Source organism: Exophiala spinifera (assembly GCF_000836115.1).
Source record: "Exophiala spinifera strain CBS 89968 unplaced genomic scaffold supercont1.1, whole genome shotgun sequence".
Taxonomy (NCBI): Eukaryota; Fungi; Ascomycota; class Eurotiomycetes; order Chaetothyriales; family Herpotrichiellaceae; genus Exophiala; species Exophiala spinifera.
This window is the reverse complement of record NW_015622513.1, coordinates 1,151,791-1,170,178: the sequence shown is the minus strand read 5'-3', so window position 1 is coordinate 1,170,178 and position 18,388 is coordinate 1,151,791. Positions and strand designations below refer to the sequence as shown.

The 18,388-nt window shown below is 51.8% G+C and overlaps 9 protein-coding genes across 9 annotated transcripts; 3 read left to right on the top strand and 6 right to left on the bottom strand.

The window, feature by feature from the left end:
* Positions 1-1,065: 1,065 nt before the first annotated feature.
* Positions 1,066-2,398, bottom strand: PV08_00441 (uncharacterized protein; the record flags this gene model as incomplete). The annotated part of the gene is made up of 2 exons (XM_016374806.1): positions 1,066-1,897; positions 1,950-2,398. 2 exons carry the CDS (start codon positions 2,396-2,398, stop codon positions 1,066-1,068), a joined length of 1,281 nt encoding a protein of 426 aa, XP_016240082.1.
* Positions 2,399-3,021: 623 nt separating this feature from the next.
* PV08_00440 (uncharacterized protein) lies at positions 3,022-3,801 on the bottom strand (the record flags this gene model as incomplete). The annotated part of the gene is made up of 1 exon (XM_016374805.1): positions 3,022-3,801. The coding sequence occupies one exon, from the start codon at positions 3,799-3,801 to the stop codon at positions 3,022-3,024; it is 780 nt and encodes a 259-aa protein (XP_016240081.1).
* Positions 3,802-4,605: 804 nt separating this feature from the next.
* Positions 4,606-6,360, top strand: PV08_00439 (uncharacterized protein; the record flags this gene model as incomplete). Its single annotated transcript, XM_016374804.1, has 1 exon — positions 4,606-6,360. One exon carries the CDS (start codon positions 4,606-4,608, stop codon positions 6,358-6,360), a length of 1,755 nt encoding a protein of 584 aa, XP_016240080.1.
* Positions 6,361-6,443: 83 nt separating this feature from the next.
* Positions 6,444-7,595, bottom strand: PV08_00438 (uncharacterized protein; the record flags this gene model as incomplete). The annotated part of the gene is made up of 1 exon (XM_016374803.1): positions 6,444-7,595. The coding sequence occupies one exon, from the start codon at positions 7,593-7,595 to the stop codon at positions 6,444-6,446; it is 1,152 nt and encodes a 383-aa protein (XP_016240079.1).
* Positions 7,596-8,282: 687 nt separating this feature from the next.
* Positions 8,283-9,113, top strand: PV08_00437 (uncharacterized protein; the record flags this gene model as incomplete). Its single annotated transcript, XM_016374802.1, has 2 exons — positions 8,283-8,396; positions 8,493-9,113. The coding sequence occupies 2 exons, from the start codon at positions 8,283-8,285 to the stop codon at positions 9,111-9,113; spliced, it is 735 nt and encodes a 244-aa protein (XP_016240078.1).
* A 346-nt stretch (positions 9,114-9,459) lies between these two features.
* PV08_00436 (uncharacterized protein) lies at positions 9,460-10,124 on the bottom strand (the record flags this gene model as incomplete). Its single annotated transcript, XM_016374801.1, has 2 exons — positions 9,460-9,759; positions 9,828-10,124. The coding sequence occupies 2 exons, from the start codon at positions 10,122-10,124 to the stop codon at positions 9,460-9,462; spliced, it is 597 nt and encodes a 198-aa protein (XP_016240077.1).
* A 775-nt stretch (positions 10,125-10,899) lies between these two features.
* PV08_00435 (uncharacterized protein) lies at positions 10,900-11,850 on the bottom strand (the record flags this gene model as incomplete). Its single annotated transcript, XM_016374800.1, has 1 exon — positions 10,900-11,850. One exon carries the CDS (start codon positions 11,848-11,850, stop codon positions 10,900-10,902), a length of 951 nt encoding a protein of 316 aa, XP_016240076.1.
* Positions 11,851-12,859: 1,009 nt separating this feature from the next.
* On the top strand, positions 12,860-15,035 carry PV08_00434 (uncharacterized protein; the record flags this gene model as incomplete). The annotated part of the gene is made up of 8 exons (XM_016374799.1): positions 12,860-12,890; positions 12,946-13,078; positions 13,175-13,306; positions 13,365-13,530; positions 13,600-13,966; positions 14,051-14,322; positions 14,429-14,587; positions 14,781-15,035. The coding sequence occupies 8 exons, from the start codon at positions 12,860-12,862 to the stop codon at positions 15,033-15,035; spliced, it is 1,515 nt and encodes a 504-aa protein (XP_016240075.1).
* Positions 15,036-15,548: 513 nt separating this feature from the next.
* Positions 15,549-17,579, bottom strand: PV08_00433 (uncharacterized protein; the record flags this gene model as incomplete). Its single annotated transcript, XM_016374798.1, has 6 exons — positions 15,549-15,649; positions 15,723-15,893; positions 15,954-16,416; positions 16,503-16,928; positions 17,005-17,304; positions 17,361-17,579. The coding sequence occupies 6 exons, from the start codon at positions 17,577-17,579 to the stop codon at positions 15,549-15,551; spliced, it is 1,680 nt and encodes a 559-aa protein (XP_016240074.1).
* Between the last annotated feature and the right edge of the window lie 809 nt (positions 17,580-18,388).

Here is an 18,388-nt window from a genome sequence, read left to right as displayed (position 1 = left end):
TCCTCCTCCTCCTCCTCCTCCTCCTCCTCCTCCTCGACGAAGAGAGAGAGAGAGAGGCTGAAAAAGAACAAAGTAGGACGTCCGACCGTTCACGAGAGGCACATACCTCTTGGTTGTGCAGGTGAATCTGAACAACTCCCTCGCAACGCCACTGAGCGAGTGGCCAAGTGAGCAAGTGACCATGCGAGCGAACATCCTGACAATAATGAGCGGCGAGGAAACACAACCCCCGGGTCTCGAGAATCACAGAGTGTGACTTGCGAATTGTAGTAATTGAAGCGGTCCTCGTTGGACACAGGTCTAGCACGATAGCCTTTGCCAGGTACCTACGTGGGTCGCCAACATTTACTCGGTATCTCATGACGCTCACCCCGCCTGCCCTGCCCACCCCCGAGACGAAATAAGAGCTTACTTGATAAAAACTGCATTTCTTGTTTTCTCAACAGAGAATAAAAAAAACCACAGGTACCGCCCGATGAAATCTATATGCTTGAAAAAGAATTCTACAGGTGGAAGGCGTCACGGGGGGTACAAGTCTGATTCCCATTTTCAAGTCGAGCTTCAACTGGTTAGTGGTACCTCCATGTACATAGGTATGTATATATGTACTTAGGTCCATTGCCCCCCTATTTTCTTGGCACAATCTCAGCCTCGTGCGTTTACCCTTCACCCCTGCCAGCAACAGCCCTGAGTATCTACATACATTAATATGGAAGAAACTAGGATCGGAAAGGAACCAACTGCTGCAATTTGTCCGTGACTGAATAGAACATCATACCAAGTTATTAGCAACGTTGGAGGAACCCGCCCTGGAGAAAGCTTGTTACTAGTAATTGCCCATGTAAACTTTCTAACGCAAGAAACATGCAACTAATAAACTCGTAATGTAGTAAACTCCACTAATCAGGCCTCAAAGACACAAGTGTCGGCATCGAGCCGTCTCGAAGAGTACAAGAACATACTGTTCCGATCTTCCAACCGTGATTCCCCGATATCACCACCACTCCAGGTCTAAGACTATACCACGTAGAATGTTTTTTCAACTTTGCTCAACTGACCCCCCCTTCAACGCAGGACCATGTTCTCGATATCCTGATTGTAGTCGGGGGTAGTCAACTCAGACTTTTCAAATGGTTTGGTGAATTTGTAAGTCCAGCCTGATTTTTCAGATTCCTTGTCCTTTTTCTGACTTCCGGAATTGCTAGCACGACTTTCTCCAAGATTCGCGGCACTCAACTTCGTGATGACTTTGCCCAACTTTTTGCCAACTGGACTAGCCAGTAGTGACAAGCCTCGCTTTTTTGCCTTGGACACGTGGGCAATCGAAGGTTCACCAGTCTCTGACACCTCTGGGTCTTTCGCCTCGTCGTCTTCGTTTCCTGCGTCATCGGTGGACAGCAAGGCACCTTTACGGCGCTCATCACTCGCAGTCGAGGCAGACTCCGATATATTGCTGAGTGGGGTAGTCAAGGGGCGACCTGCTGCTGATGAACTGCTACTTTGTCGAAGCTTGGCTCTGTGGATCCACCTCTTCTTAAGCGAGTCGGGGATCTCATGAGCATCGAGGTCCCTGATCGAACTATGCACCGCGAGACGTACACCACGTTTTGAGAATCTCTGTGTGAGTAAGTCCGCTTCCTTCTTTTCAGTCGTCCGAGGTAGAAAGTTTTCGACTGCAGGCGTATCTACTCCAGTGGCAGAAGACAGATTTTGACCATGGGGCCCAGGTTGAAAGGTAGCGGTCTTTGATGGAGCAGGAGGCGAGGTTTCATGATGCGATTCTTTTGTGGACTCTTCAAGCTCCGTGATGGTTTGTTTACTAGCAAATACCGACTGTAAAATGACCAGATCCTCTTGGAGGGTGTGTGGAGATGATTCTGCGAGACGTTCTGAAGAGCTTGAAGCAAGTTAGTCTGCGTGTTCATCATCAACGAAAGACGTACGCTTACCTTTGTTGTCCATATTCTGTGCCGTGATGCAGCACTGTCCTCATGACTACCAGGGTAGTCTTATTAGCCTCGAGATGTTTGCGTAGTCTCTTGACGTATGGTTGACGGTGAAGCCAGCCGATAGTGGTTGCCCCACGTTGGTCGGCCTTCTGCATCTCCTTGCAGCAATCCTCGACATCTTCCAAGGTACCCTCAATATTGTTGTAGACCTCCCCGAGGTCTTCTCTGAACACACTGGTATACTGCTCTTGATTTGCATGCATAGCTTCATTAAGATTGTTCAACTCATCGGAGAGAAGTTTTAACTCTGCGGCGACTTGAGAGATTTCGACCGAGGTGCTCTGGTGGCCACATTCAGCCTGTTGCTTGTTCAAACTTGCTGCTAATACTTCGGCGTGCTTGGAAAGGTAGAGTAGGTCAACTTTACCAGCTTCTTGTTGGTCGAACATCGTGAGAAGGGCTTGGTGAAAGAAGAGGTGACGAACGCACGGATATCGGGTCCTAGATGGAGCATTCGGAACATGAAACATCTGAGGTTGTCACCAGTGCTTTTGAATATCAAGAAAAGAACAACCGGGGATGTTTTCGAGAGTGAAGGGGGAGCGCGTGTCGCTGCCCGCACATACAAAAAGCCGTGCCTTCCTAAGAGCCATAGTCACCGTTGCCACCCAAGGGTATTGCAGTGAAGAAGCAGTAGCAGGAAACATCTCCCATGAGCACCCAACTCAAGGGCGACAGGTCAAAGCGATAACACCTCACGATCATTCAACGAGCTACCGAGTCCCTTATCATCGTAAGAGCGCAAATCAGAGTATTCATTAATGCCCAAGCGACCAGCAAGTGACTCAATGTCGCGCAAGCTAAAGCAGGCCAGTGCTCTCGAGAGCTGGTGTTGGCTTTGACCCAACAGCAATATGCTGTTCCGACCGGCGTGGAGTCTGCTGTAGCGTTGGATACTCATGATATGCTCAGCAAATGCACGAGAGGGTGGCATGCGGGTCCTGGCCTAGATTGTGGCATTGATACGATCATCATTCGGAAGCTTGTAATGGTTTTGCTTCATAGCTGCTGATCACTCGGCGAAGAGATCCTCCAGAGTCTGCAACATCTTCTGCTGCAATTCTCGCAGCTCACCCTTGTCGATTCTTCCTTTTGCAGCACCGGCCTTCTCTGGTCCGTCTTCCAGAATTACGAGTTCGTGTTTGATGGCGTAGAATGGCACCCCGAGCGATCTCAACTGCCTGTCAAAGTCCGCTGCCATGGCCAACAGTCCTGCATATACTTTCTTATCGTAAGCCTCCAATTCAGCTTGATCAGCCTTCGGATCTGATGAAGCCATAGGGACTTCTTTACCGCCCAAAGACTTCAGCAAAGCAGCGACCTGCTGCGAGGTACCGACTCGACCCTGCTGTCTCGTTACAATTGCTTCCCGTCCCGCCCACCATTGACGTTCATGCTTATGCTGTTCAGAGATCAGGTGTTTGATGCGATTCGCCGCCTGTTCATTTGGTAGGAGATGACGAGTTACATGCTTCAGGGCCGCCGGCCATGTTGTTATGGTGGACGCATCTGGTACCGTAGGAGTTGAAGATTTGCTGGGGACCTCTCCAGGTCGTGCTTTGGGCAATGATGAAGTCTGGTGTCGCTGAATTGGAGGAGGAGTGATCGGTTTCTCTTGGCTTAGACCTGGGGGGAGAAATCCCAACCCGGGGATGAACGAGTTGGTTGACGGCGGGTTGGGCTGGGTCAGCTGCTGGGGATTGGTATAGCTATCCGGAGGAGCACTTGATGATGTTGAAGAGTAATTGTTTAGCGCGGCCAAAACACGTTGCAGCTCGGGATTGCGGTCCATTTTGCGGACTCTGAAGTTGACTGGACCTCGGTTGCCACGTTCAAGTGATAGGGCGCTCCACCCATCAGAAGAAAGTCATCCGTGAAGTGTGAAGGCATACATCGATCCTTCGTGTCGACAAGTTCACAATAACGACTGTGTTACAAGTTGAAGCAGAGTAAAGGTACATGTGAGGTCGACGAAGGGGCTTGGCATATAAATCAATATCTTCCGCCGCTTTTAGTTTGCGTCGACGAGCAATCGTGTTGCTCTTGCTCAAGTTCGCTTGGAACAGGATCAAATAAGCGATATAGCATGGGTAGAAAAACGAGAGAAGACAGAATTTTTGCCAATTATCTCCTGGACTAAGTGAGAATGGCTTCGAGTAATGTCGTCGTCTATCAATCCACCTCGTGCGCCGGTAAAGATTCGGTTCACATTGCGTGTCATGTTTAGGTGCGCGCACTCTTCCATCGCAGCCGTAAACCTCGGAAGATACACATGTTTCTTTGCGAGGCTCGAGGAGGATTTGTGGAAACTGTCCAAGCCCCAGCTTACGACACCTGGCAATCTGGCTGGTTAACCAGAGTCTGCTGGATCGTGTGGCCCGGGGCGTCATAGTCACACCACTTTGGTCCGAGATCCATTATCATATGCCAGCTGCACTTGACGCCGGCCCAGACTCTCGGAAAACATCACATGCGCAGCAAAAGTATTCATCCCTTACAGTATATCATGCGACGTCTTCAGAGATGGGAACGGGTTTCGGTTCCATAATGATCATCATTCATATTGTCACCGTCATCACTAACAACGAAAGCACTCATGTATTACAGTAGCGGCAACTACGAAGCATTTGCGAGACCACGCAAGCCTCAAGGCGTCAACGACAAGACAGCATGGTTTATTGGGTCCGGATTGGCTTCCCTCGCAGGAGCTGCGTTTCTTGTCCGCGATGGCCAGATGCCAGGAAAGAACATCACGATTCTGGAGGAATTGGCGATCTCGGGCGGAGCCCTGGATGGCCTCGATGTACCCGAGAAGGGCTTCGTCATCCGCGGTGGCCGAGAGATGGAGGACCACTTCGAATGCCTGTGGGATCTCTTCCGATCAATCCCCTCTCTTGAAATCGAAGATGCTTCGGTCCTCGACGAGTTCTACTGGCTGAACAAGGACGACCCCAACTACTCGCTCCAACGAGCGACCATCAACCAGGGCCAGGACGCACACACCGATGGACTCTTCGGGCTCAACAGCACTGCACAACGCGATATTTCACGGGTCTTTCTGACACCACGAAAAGACCTGGAAGGAAAACGCATCAACGAAGTCGTCAGCACGGATTTCTTGAAGAGTAATTTTTGGATGTACTGGCGGACCATGTTTGCATTCCAAGAGTGGCACTCTGCTCTGGAGTTCAAGCTGTACCTGCACCGCTTCATCCACCACATTGGCGGGTTGCCGGACTTTTCCGCGCTGAAGTTCACAAAGTACAACCAATACGAGTCTCTCGTCCTGCCGCTGCAGAAATGGCTGCTCGACCACGGCGTCAAATTCCAGTACAAGACCCAGGTGGTGGATGTGGATTTTGAGGTCGTCGGAGGAAAGACACATGCTACAAGGATCGTCTGGATCAAGGAAGGGAAATCAGGCGGCGTCGAGCTGGGCTCGAATGATTTGCTATTCATGACCATCGGATCGTTGACAGAGAACTCCGGCCTCGGAGACCAAAAGACACCCGCGCAGCTGAATGAAGGCCCGGCACCAGCATGGGACTTGTGGCGGCGCATCGCATCAAAGAATCCCTCCTTTGGCAGACCAGAGGTATTTGGCTCCCACATTCCAGAGTCCAAATGGCAGTCCGCCACCGTCACCACCTTGGACGAACGCATACCGAGATACATTCAAGACATCTGTAAGCGCGATCCATTCAGTGGCAGGGTAGTCACCGGTGGCATCGTCACAGTTAAAGACTCGAGCTGGTTACTGAGCTGGACGGTCAACCGTCAGCCACATTTCAAGAAGCAACCTCGGAATCAGATCGTGGTCTGGGTGTATTCGCTCTTGGTGGATGTGCCAGGAGATTATATCAAAAAGCCCATGCAGGATTGTACCGGTGAAGAGATTACGCAGGAGTGGCTGTACCATCTTGGCGTACCGACAGAAGATATCCCGGTGCTTGCTGCCACAGGCGCCACCTGCGTACCTGTGATGATGCCGTACGTCACGTCCTTCTTTATGCCACGGCACGCAGGCGACCGCCCGGACGTAGTGCCAGTAGGCAGTGAGAACTTTGCGTTCATAGGTCAATTTGCCGAGACGACTCGCGACGTCATATTCACGACCGAGTACTCAGTCCGGACAGCCATGGAGGCCGTGTATCAATTGCTCAAGGTCGAGCGTGGGGTTCCTGAAGTGTTCAATTCGACGTACGATACTCGCACACTGCTCGCTGCCGTGAGTCGGCTGCGTGACGGAAAAGAGTTGGATGCGCCGTTGCCGGAATTTCTGAGGAATTGGATTGTGCGAAAAATGGACAACGAGGTCGGAAAGCTCCTCCAAGATAATCATCTCATTTAGGTGCATAGGTAATAGTTGTTGTTTGCAGTTTCAGAACGTCCCGATCAAGGGCAAAAATCTCCGACCATCACTGGCAATGTCATTTAGTCTTCATGTGTCGTTGCCCAGTCTTCTGGCAAGCGATAACCTGGTGGGATGACATATTGTCCATAACAGCGACTCTGTGTGCAGTGCGGAAGATTACACCGGCCGTAGAGTTGACAGTAACACTGCTCTGCCGAAGGACAGGCTAGCTCGTTCAACCTTTCCAAGTCGATGTGCTCGTTCACAGGGTCGTAGTTCAAGAACAAGATGTGCCAGACGTAGGAGAGGATGCGGCCGGCGATACGGTCATCTGATGGCGCGGCCTTGATGTTTCGGGCAGACTTGGAATTGGTTCTTTGACTTGCACTCCCATCAAGCAGCCACTGTCTCAGTGCGACGTATTCCTCGCGGGTGTGTCGATGAATGCTCTCCCTGGAGACTACGAACTGTGCACAACACTGGGCCCGAACAGCGTCGTGGCGGCCGAGATGCACCTTTACTCCAGTCTTGAGATTGTCTCCATCCATCCCGAACAACGCTGTCAGGGCTTCGGGTAGGGCAGCATCAGATACGAGTCGCTGGTTCCATGGCTCTAACATGGCGTTGATCGAGGTCCCGAAGCTACCCTGCGCAACGGCTTCGGAAGGAGGACAAGTGCTAGCACTCCAATCGCAACGAAGGTTGTGGTAGCCCCAAGGCTTCAAGGCTGAAGATATGTTGAGCGCAGCAAGGAGGGCGGCGTTGTCGTAGTCAGGGCCATCATTGTGCCAGGACCATCGTGCACCGTGGACGAAAACCGCACCTGTGGAAGGGAGGGCGTCGTAGTTGTCAATGATGAACGTTAGATATGTCATGGCCTCATGGCCACGGTTCTCCGGCACTTGGAGATAATTCGACGCTTTAATCTTGTCCACTGGCGAGTCGGAAGTGTAAACACATAGATGGTACTTGTCTGAAAGTCCGTCGAGCCATTTCGTATTATCTGTGTTGATTCGAGCGACGACAAGTGCTGGTTTGACCGTGTCCGAAAGGCCTGGACAGACCCCTTTTCCCGACGGGAGAGTCGAGGCGGTTGTTCGATAGCGCACTGTGCGCCAGGCAAAATTCTTGGGGCCGTGGCCCGAGCCTGCAATGTTCAGATAAAGGATGAGCAAGAGGACGAGGCAGAAGAGCACGACATTGACCAGAGTCCCTCGCGTTTTGCGTCTCATTTCGCTGGTGGGAACGTGACAATCGCGTCGTCACCCATGTTGAAGTTGACGAAACAAAACTTACCCGATGCTTGGACTTTTACTTATTAATACATATCCTCAACGCCGCAGCCGCAGTTAGACGGCAAGAGGATCGAGTCGGCATCACCGGGAACCGCTCTCCAAAATCTTCTCACGAAAGGGGCGAATGAGACGTAGGGGCGGCCGGCTTTATCGGAGGGCGAGCCCATGAGACCTCGCTAGCTTACCTCAGGCACAGTCTGTAATCCATTTAAGATGCAACTGGAGTTGACCCTGAAAACGACTTCATTTGGGACACGTTCAAAAAGCTACCGCATCATACAGCTATGCTGCTGATTGCTAGCAAAGCCAGGCACTGTGAGGGATTGAGGACTTGGAAGTTTGACAACGAGATCTTTGCTGTCATGCCTTGTGCAGGTCAAGCATTTTCGGGGCATTGCGAAATGCTTAGCATGCTTGGTTCCCGCTGAGCCAATCACTCTTGGATGCGCGGTTCGGCCTTGGAGTCTAATGAGCCTGAGATTGCCCGGCCCACGATGGGGGGCTAAAGAGGTTGCCGCGTCGTTAAAGCACCTGGCGCGTCAACGCTAGAAACATGTATGCACGGCACGCCCTCGATGTTGAATGTCTGAGCTGATATATTCAACAATCTAGCCCACTCTCCCAATGGCCTTTCCTCATGCTCCAGGCCTCCTCCCTGCGGAGGTGGCCTTCCTCTGCGAGATGGAGCAAATCACCGTCGTCCCACGACAGCGTCTCGATCGTCTGGACTTACTCGGCGTGAGTCTTTCCCACGACCTCTGCAACATCTGAGGTGCGAGGCACACACCTTCAACCCGACTGAGGTTTCTTGCTGACACGTCGTGACATGAATAGGGACCCACCAAAGCCCTCATACCTCCTCAGCGTACGACGCTTCCGTTGTGGCTTGCGATCCTGTTAAAACGCCAGCGGCGTACCAACATCATACCTCCACCATGGCTATCCACGGAGAGCCTCGAGGAAATTCTCGAAATCGAAACCAGGCATTTCACAGAAACATTTTCTCCTGCCCCACAGATACCGGCGACGCGACAGACAGATTACTCTGGGAGACCGTTCTACGCCTCCCCGCCTTTCGTTGGCTCTTGTACTGCGAACGCTGCCCCAACTGCCCTGCCTTATCATTGGTATGAACTCTCAGAGATATTGCTCGAATCTGCAAGCGATGATGTGTCAGATCCGGATAGAGTACGGCAGCTTCTCAGAGATATCAGAGAAGTCCGATTAGCCAAGATGCGAAAAGAGGTTGACCAATTATCAGGAGATGGGGAAGGTACACGGCTCGACGGGGTTGGTGCCATGGAGATATCTGAATCCAGAGGCTTTGTCACAGGAGTCATGGACGGCCTGAGGAAACTCGACGCCAGCCGAGAACAAGCCCGGCGTGAACGAGAAGAAGAGGAGAGAGAGAACCGAAGATATGACGACGATGATGAAGACGACGAAATGACATAACTACTTATTCGACTTGTACAAGGGAATTTGTTTATTGAGGCATGGGCATCCAAATCATGAGAGAAATGTTCCAGGTCCACCGGCACAGCGACATCCTCGAAACCAAGAGCGGTCGATAATTGTGATCGTCGCCCACAGCTACAACTTGCCAGGCTATTTGAGTCCAAAGCCGCCGTGTGCTGTGTGACTAATGCATTGAACGCGGAACCCAAGCGAGGTCGTATCAACAAGTTGGAACGACATGAGGAATTGCTATGTAGATCCTCAGTGCCATCCGTTCTGCAGGGTGTGTACTTCGAGACGGAATATGTTCATAATTTGCGGCCGAGGCAGAAACCGGAGGGTGTCATGAGGAAGGAAAAACAGAAGGCCCTGCCTCTCTTTCCTGCAGCTTTCTTCTGGCCTCCAGGATCATTTCATCTCTTCTTCGCTGCAGCATTTTCTGGCGTGCTTCTTTGCTACTTGCCCAACCCGGCGCGGGTGCTTCCTCCTCCTTTTCTTTGCCCTTCGAGTTTATTTTTGCTTGGAGGTTGTATCGCGTGATCAGATCAGGCGGAAGCGACTTGAGCTGTGGATTTATAGACGCGCTTGTAGCGTTCGCAGGCGATGTCGTCAACGAGATGGGCGGCTGAAAGGATGGCGGTGCCTGTTGGTTCCCGGTCAACGTCGTTCTGCGGCTTCAATCAGGTATCTGTCCAGGGACGGCGGTCTTACCGGTTCTAATCCGTGGCCATTCAGCACTCTCTCTGTTGTAGCCTGCACGCTTCCTCTATTCCGGTGCAAATCCCACATGATGTCTCTCCGGTTCAATTGCGGGAACATCTGGGCTATCTGTTCAACTTGCGCCGGCGTAAAGCGAAGCCCATTGTTCCTCGAAGACGACGACGGGCTGCCATCCGCGCCGTCTCTGGGCGCAGAGAAAAAGTATCGGTAGATGAAGTAGCCCAAGACGGCGACAAAAGCGAGGCTAGGAATAGAGATTGTGGCTTCCTCTTCCACCGGAGGTGACATGATCGGCGTAGATTGAACGAAAGACGGGATGTTGATAGGTGGATCGTATATGGTCTTCAGACCTTGGGTGTAGATTGTGGTGAATATAAACGAAGATGTAGGAGATGTGAGTCGCTCAGAACAGTCTGCGCGCCGTAACAATACCCTTGGACAGAGTGTGGTGTTGAGGGACTTTCTACTGGTATCGCAGTCATAGCCCGCATCACGTCGCCAGTCCCCTAGTCTCGCGGGATAAAAGTTTCTCCGTATTCCGAGGTGCCTCGGATCGGTTGTTCCTTAACGGAGCAATATCCACCACCATGGCTTCCACCTTTGACGAGGCCAGCACCTCTCACAATGGAAGCTCTTCAGCCGTACAGTGTCGCATGAGACGGTATCTTCACCTGGACTCGAGAACTCGGAGCCATTTTATGAGGCGGATTTTTGCACTAGACCTGATATGCGCCAACTTGCCAAACTTGAATTTTAATACACTAAAAGGTCCCATTGCTAGAGCTGAACCCTTGAAAGGAGAGGATCGCTACAAACTCAATTTCCATCAGAAGCACCCAGGTGTGAAGAGTGACCTAGCATAAGCCGGCTCTTCGGTGTGTTTCGAGCGTACGGCCGAGATAGAAACACACGCAAGGAATTCAACATGGTATATCGGCGGTGGTTGTTTTTGACAACGAGGCGTGGTAAATTCGACGTGCGAAGTGGTCAGCCTCGGGCATTCCTTCTCTAACTAATTTCACACAGCAATCCTGCATGCTCGTCGAAAGAGCAATTTCATGTTTCAATTTGCCTTCGCAGGGGGGACCTTGTGGTGCCATCTTCCGAACTCTTCTCTCTTATCATCCTGACCAAAGTCATGGGTGTGCGCAAGGGTTCGATGGTCAAGATCGTCGACAAATTCAGCTGCGATTTGGATTCCTCCTTGTTTCTCAAGTTCGCGGATTTTCGCCTCGGCGGATTTAGGGAATTGGATCGTCATAGGGCATCTGTACCAATCTGCGAAGAAAATCAAATTCAGCATCACCCGAACCTGATCGGCTGTCCGGTTCGGCATTCCAGCGTGCCACAATCTCATATCACGGATAATGACCCCGCCTTTCTTCACCGTCGGCTGTATGGGGGGCCCGTGAGTGCCGACTCTCTCATCGAGCAGATGTTGATGGATACCTTTCATGCCGTTCTGGTCTGAGAACTTGGTGGTTGTATGTGTTCCCGGCCAACACTCGGTCGAGCCATTCTCGGGCGAGCAATCAATCAAGACGATGTTAACGGCGAGACTAAAGCACGCTCGAGGATGCTCATAATGTACATCGCTGTGGACGGGTTGGCGGCTCTCTCCGGGGAAGTTGGTGTTTGCCTTGTGATATCGAAGCACTGGGTTGGGTCCCATCATTGTCTTGCAGACTGCCACGGCAAAGGGATTTGCATGTACGTCGGGGAGCAAGTATTCGGGGTCTGGGATCATGTGTTGGAGGATGTTTTGAGCTTTAGCGTCGTAATTGAACCAGGTAGATGATCCTTCCCTTAGGACTTTAGCTTCCTCGACCATGCGCGGGTTCAATAAATCCAGGCTCTCCTCCGAGACGGCATTGTCGAGGATGACTACTCCGTTTTCTGAGAGCGCCACGACAGCTTGTTCCAGGTTCTGCTTGGATATCTGTCCAGACGCACGCTCCTCTGGACTGATCAGGACATGGACAGCGTCCGTCTGCTCCTCCAAGGGGGCAATCATCTCGTATCAATGCAGTGTAGGAATGGGTTGAGGATGCGAGATAATAGATAAGAGGGAGGAAAACCTTCGAGTCCTTTGCTTGCGTCAACAGATGCTGTCGAAGATTTTCAAGGAGCTATATAATATTTACCACCACTTGTAGTCTTGGATTCTGGGCAACCTGCGACGAAAAAGGAACGTGCCAAACGCCTCAAACGGGCCACCCAAGCCAGGCGTATTCACTCCAGATCGAGCGTGGCGTGACGTATGGGGATAGCTCAACTGTTGAACTTGCCTTTCGGGGATTTTAAACACATCTGATCTGGAGTGAGCAGAGGGAGTCTAGCTATTGCAAGACTGGGAGCCCGGACGGACGGGTCGCTGCACAGCTCGGCAACGAAGAGAAAGGATGGTAGAAACATCCCGAACGGGAAGATGTCGACAGCGGGCCACTATAGAGGGGTAGAGATCATACAATACTGTCGAACAGCGTTGCCGGGAGATGCAAACGGCGATAAGCCTCCCACGAGGTGACAACGCAGAGAGAGTCCCCTACCAAACCACATGGGGCATCTCCTACAGTCCTGTCCCACATGGCGCAAGCCACCGCTGCACATCCCTCCTTTGGTACTTCTGTCAAAGCTCGAGCTTCTTTCCACTTCCCTTCTCGCCTAGTGCCAGCCGTCGTTCTACCACAAAGGACCCCGTCGCTCTCGCGTGAAGACCATTCCGCCAACCAGGATTACGGGGCCGCCGGGGAAGACAAGTAGTCGCCGGGCGTGATAGTTGACCGCCTGCTTATTCGCCGCAGCACGCCACCCTCTGCCAGGCATGGTCCTTTGATATACCGAGCCATGCACCACGACGAACAGAATGCACTAGGCTGCTGGTTTGAAGAGTATATATTCTCTCTTCTTGAGGCTCGCCTCACTGCGAGCTTCGCGCGCACACGCATAACTTCCGCCCCTCCGCCTCTACAGACTGGGCGACGTGAAGCAGGCCGCGCCGGACTACTTAGTCGCAGAACACAATGTCCCAAACATCGACAATGGCGGCCGATCGTGAGCCTAAGCCCTTGCGACATCAAAAAAGCCCACAGCAACTAACATCGCACAGTTGACCCAGAGCATCAGCATGCTGTGGTCGTACCGAAGAAGCAGCGAACTCTCTTTGGGTTCAAGGTACCCAGATACTCTGATCCAATGGTTCAGATAGTCGTTGTCGGTTTTATCTTATTCCTCAATCCAGGGTGCGTTTTCTTTTTTCCCAAAAAAATTCGCATTTCCACATTCCAGCTTGCATAGTCTCTGCGTTGCAAGTGAGACTGACACAACTACCTCAATAGAATGTACAATGCCTTGGCCGGTCTAGGAGGTGCAGGCCAAGTCGATCCGACAGCACAAAACAACGCCGGTATTGCACTCCATACGACGTTTGCCGTGATCGGGTTCGTGGTGGGTATCGCCCACAATTTTTTGTAAGGCTGCGTGTCCGATGCTGCGAGATTTGGCCGTCGTGCTGATTCAGCCTTTCAGGGGAACCAAATGGACCATGGCAATAGGTGGCATCGGCTACTGTGTTTACTCGGCCGCATTTCTGTGCTACAACCACACCAGGAACGAAGGGTTCGTTATATTCTCCGGCGCCCTTTTGGGCTTCTGCGCCGCGTTCTTGTGGTGTGCACAAGGGGTGGTGATGATGGTGAGTTTGTGTCCTTTTCAATCTCTTATCTTTGCGAGGTCCATGCTCTCTAACCCGTAAATTACACAGTCCTATCCAGTCGAGTCTCAACGAGGGCGCGCCATTTCCATCACCTGGCTTCTATTCAACCTAGGAGCAGTCATTGGCGCCGCCGTGTCGTTGGGCCAGAACTGGAGCGTTAAGGCCGGCCACGTCACAGACGGAACCTACGTTGGTTTCATCGTCCTCGAAGCCTCCGGCGCATTACTCTGTTGTTTCCTGACACCCAGTGAGAAGATCATTCGAAAGGATGGGACGAAGGTGCAGAAGGTCATTCACCCAGGCCTCAAATCTGATATCTTGGGTCTCTACACGACCCTCGTCACGGACCCGTGGGTGATTCTGCTATTCCCCATGTTCTTCGCGTCCAATTATTTCTACACGTATCAGTTCAACGGTAAGCGATCCAGCATTTTTGCGCAAACAGAATGAATCTGCAATTGTCGTGCTGACTGAGTGCACCTCGTATTTCTTTTTGCAGATGTCAATGCCTATTTCTTCTCCACGAGGACGAGAGCTTTCAACAACATCTTCTACTGGATCTCCCAGATCATTGCTGCCGCCGCGTTCGGCGCGTTTCTCGACTGGACGCGCTTCAGCCGGCGCACTCGGACCCTTGTCGCGTGGGCTATACTCTTCACATTGGTCATGGCCGTCTGGGGAGGTGGATACAAGTTTCTGTTATTGACCCATCGCCACGTCAAGGGTCCTGGAATGGATCTTTTCGACAAAGACTACACTTGGTACCTTTTGGTAGGCCGTTCCGACTTCTCCTGGTCCACATCTTTAGCCAACCCTTCCTCTTTTGTTTCGTACCTATATCTCCTTGACGCTGCTGACAGCAATGATTAAAAACCAGCTCTACATGTCCTACGGCATGCTCGATTCTCTGTGGCAGGTTTTCTGCTACTACACCATGGGCGCCATGTCCAACGACCCTCGCAGACTCGCTTACTACACTGGCTTCTACAAGTCCATCCAAGCTGTTGGTGCTACTGCAATTTCTAAACTGGACGCGGTGAGTTTTTAGCTGTTAGTCGATAACCATCTGCCTCTTCCTCCTTGAACTCGCGTCTCCCTTCCTTTCGGTCTGCCTCTTCATCTTTCCCGTCTTTCCCCTCGAGCATTGCACAAATCGAGAAACAAGAAAGAGAAAGAGAAAGTGCGTGTATCGCTCGCTAATATCTGACCGTTCGGGAATTCCCTTTTAGGACAAAGTCTCATTCCATATCAACTTTGGGACTTCGTGGGGTCTAATGGCCGGTGGTCTCGTCATCGCCTTCCCCCTGTACTGGTTCCGGCTTCACAACACCGAGGTAGACGAAGAGGATTTCATCGGCGTACCTACTGGGAAGGAGGTGCACAAGAGCACCGTCACGGACGTCGCGGCCAAGGGCGAAGGGAGCGCGACCGTCAGCGAGAAGAAGGCCCCAGATGATCATCACGAACTGGACAAAGCATCCTAGACATACGTCGTCGCGTTGAGTTGTTCGTTTCTTCGGACGAAAGGGAAGGAGACTAGACACTCTGTCTATCGTCCCTTTTTTCCGAACGAAGAAAAGGCTGGAGCCACAGGCATCTAAAAATTGGCAGTTTTTGAGCGAAGCGTTCTGGAAAGGATTCATGGCATGATGACGTGGCCGTCTACGGATGAAAACTAACCACGGATTGGATGGGATATAACTTAGGTAACGTTCGTTGATTGTTGGAAGGGTTGGACTTGGACCAGGATACCCTTTCTAATTACAAATCAGAACACCACTGATCATAGGCACGTACAGCGGCCACATGTCGAGGTAACACGGAAACGGAGGGCGAAACATAAAGAGTCAGGGCCCTTTTTACCAATGATTTCAATATGTATGGATGATGTCTACAGACAGATCCATCTGGAATTCACTTTACTGAACAAAATGAACTTGTCATGTCTACAGTAACATCCAACAGTGTCCATAAGACAGTCCGACACTGGTCACGATTCAGTGGACGTGTGCTGGAACTTCAGCCACGGCATGGTGCTCAACCACTGGCTTTTCCTCGACCTCAGACTTCTTTTCTTCGCGCATCGCAACGGCAAATTCTAAAAACGGCAGTCATCAGTTCTAGCCCGACTCTCCATAGCCGATGAGGAACGAGTGCAGAAAAGAACTTACGGTCAACGTGAGTATATTTGAACTTTCTGGCCGGCACACGGTTTTCGAACATGAGGTCGATCTCGCCAAATGTACGGTCCTTGGTCTCTGGTAGACGGAACCAGCACCAGATATTGCAGAGCAAGTTCGTACCGGCGTAGAAGAGGCCGGTCTTTGCGCCCCAGTTCCATGCTTGAAAGTTGTGTTAGTTCGCAGTGCCCGTCAGTGACGATTCTGGGACCGAAGACTTACAGGTGGCAGAGATCATGCGCGGTGTCACCGAGTTATTGAAGATGCCCGTGAGGTTGTACACGAATCGCCCAATTACAATGGTCTTGTACCGAAGTCTTCCTGACGGGGTTTCCGCCACGATGGGATAGCACGCCGGACCCGTGGTGATCATGTTGCAGAGCGTCGAAATGACAAGAAGAATGCCGATGGCGAGCTGTGCGTGTTTCGATTTGGACCATCCCAGACCGCCGATGGCGATGAGGCACAGGAACATGAACGCCATGCCGCCCATGTAGATCGTTGCACGTCCGACGTGGGGGAACATCAGCCAGCAGATTATGCCGCCGATGATGTAGCACGCCGACAGGGAAATGTTGACGTCGAAGGCCTGGAGCTCGGAGAATCCAGCTGCTTCGAGAAATTCGACAGAGTACCCGAGGATGGCGTTGCCGCAAAGGATCTGAGCTGCCCAAACGACGCAGTTCTAGATAATGAAAAAGTCAGAAACAAGGCCGACGTTGCCTTGTGGCACGGTGATCCAAGGGGAAGAAGGGAGGGGGGGCTACTTACGATTTCTGTCCGGCGCAGGTTCGTCCCTTTGAAGCACTCGATGAAACTGGCATTTTCGGTCTCGGCCCTTTCCAACTCCGTGGTGTATTTGATATAAGCAATCGCCGCCTCGACACTTCTTTCTTTCTCTGGTTCGTCTTGTCGAAGCCGCATTAGAGACTCCTTCGCCAGATCCATCTTTCCTCGGCGCACCGCGTTCCATGGCGACTCGGGTGCAAAGTATGTGCCGATGAACAAAGGCAGTGGCCAGACGAATTGCAATGCGAATGGCAGTCTCCAACCCAAGTCACCCTGGATTCCGGCGACTGCGCGGACAACGCCAGAGGATAAGAGGATACCGCCGCCCCAGCACATGCAGACGTACGCGGTGAAGTAAGGACGAAGCACAGTTGGAACCACTTCGGAAGCATATGTGGTCGATAGGGTCTGAGCGTGGTCAGTTAGCCCTTGAACTCCCCTGGCCATTGTTGGGAAGGATGGCATTGGCAGAAAGGCAACGAACCTGAAAAACACCCCATGGGATCCCGCACATGGCTTCACCAAATGCCAACACAGACAGCGACGGAGCAAAGACCGGGATGAACAACACAACTGCCATCCAGACCATGAAAGCCATCATGGTCGGCCTGCAACCGAATCGATCTTGTGTGTGCGCATTGATCAAGAGACCAGCCAATTGACCTACCAGCGCCGAGTTCGAAAGACCCGACTGCCATTCTGCCGGAATTGTCTTCTTCCCTGTCTTGGGATCTTCGACACCAAATCGATTTTGAAACTGCGTTTGTCCGTAGAATGAAGTGATCTGCGCGGCTCTGTGTCAGATGATAGACGTTCAATCCACGGACAGAGTGTACTAACAATGACCAAATCGTATCCTTCCATGACCAAACTCGTCGACAGGAACATCGCCCAAAACACGGCTTTTTTGTACTTTTTCAACGCCTGACCGATCGTCAACTTCCTGTCGGCCGCATCGCTTTCTTGTGCATGGCGGATGAGATCGAAGTTCTCGTCACTGGTCAGATCGAGGCTGGTACGCTCTCGTTGGAACGTTGGCACAACCTTTTCTAACTCCATTATTGATTCTTGCTGAAGTTGAAGCAGAAGTTCATGGAATTATGGACATCAAAAGCTGCTCTGCTCGGGATCTCAAAGGCGAGAAACCTATCCGTGTACTGCCACGAGGACCACCAGGGAAGGACGATCACTAAATAGACATATGGGGTTTTGCGTTTTTACCCCGACATAACAAATCCAGGATCATGCGTTCGCCCCATGGGGATCAACCCCCTTCGGAGGATGGGGACTTCCATGGCCGAGGAGTGGGTGCTCCCACCGGAGTTGACACGTGTGGCCGCATCATGGTCAGTATCGGGATCCAGCGGCCACGCCTGATGCTGAGACGTTGCCGGCGAGAATGAACTGTCCTGTACAATAGTGCCATTCTGTCGGGCTCTGCAATATCACGGACGAGGCAGTACGCTCCTGTAGATATGCCCCTTGACTCTGATGTCGGCGCTGGGAGGAGAGAAGCCTTGTGGGTCTCGGCAGATATTCTTATTCAGACAAGACTAGACCAGACGGAATGGGGAATTGAACACGTCGAATTTAGCTTAGAGACTTACACGGTAAACGAAGGGGCTTCGGATAGGAATCGTTGCCAGTCACAGAGAAGGGTGGCAAGGCTGTGACCCAGAACCTCGACTCAGCGAGCCATGCAGTTCATGACTGGTTGTTCATTCGACGTGTATCCGTGCTTCGCTCGCGGGTATAGTCGTGTATCAGTAGCGTGAGCGCGTCACAGTCTACCAGTAGCACCAGTAGTTGCATATTCCAACATACAAGTGGAAGTCAAAGCCAACGTGACTTTGCAGCCGGGCAAAATT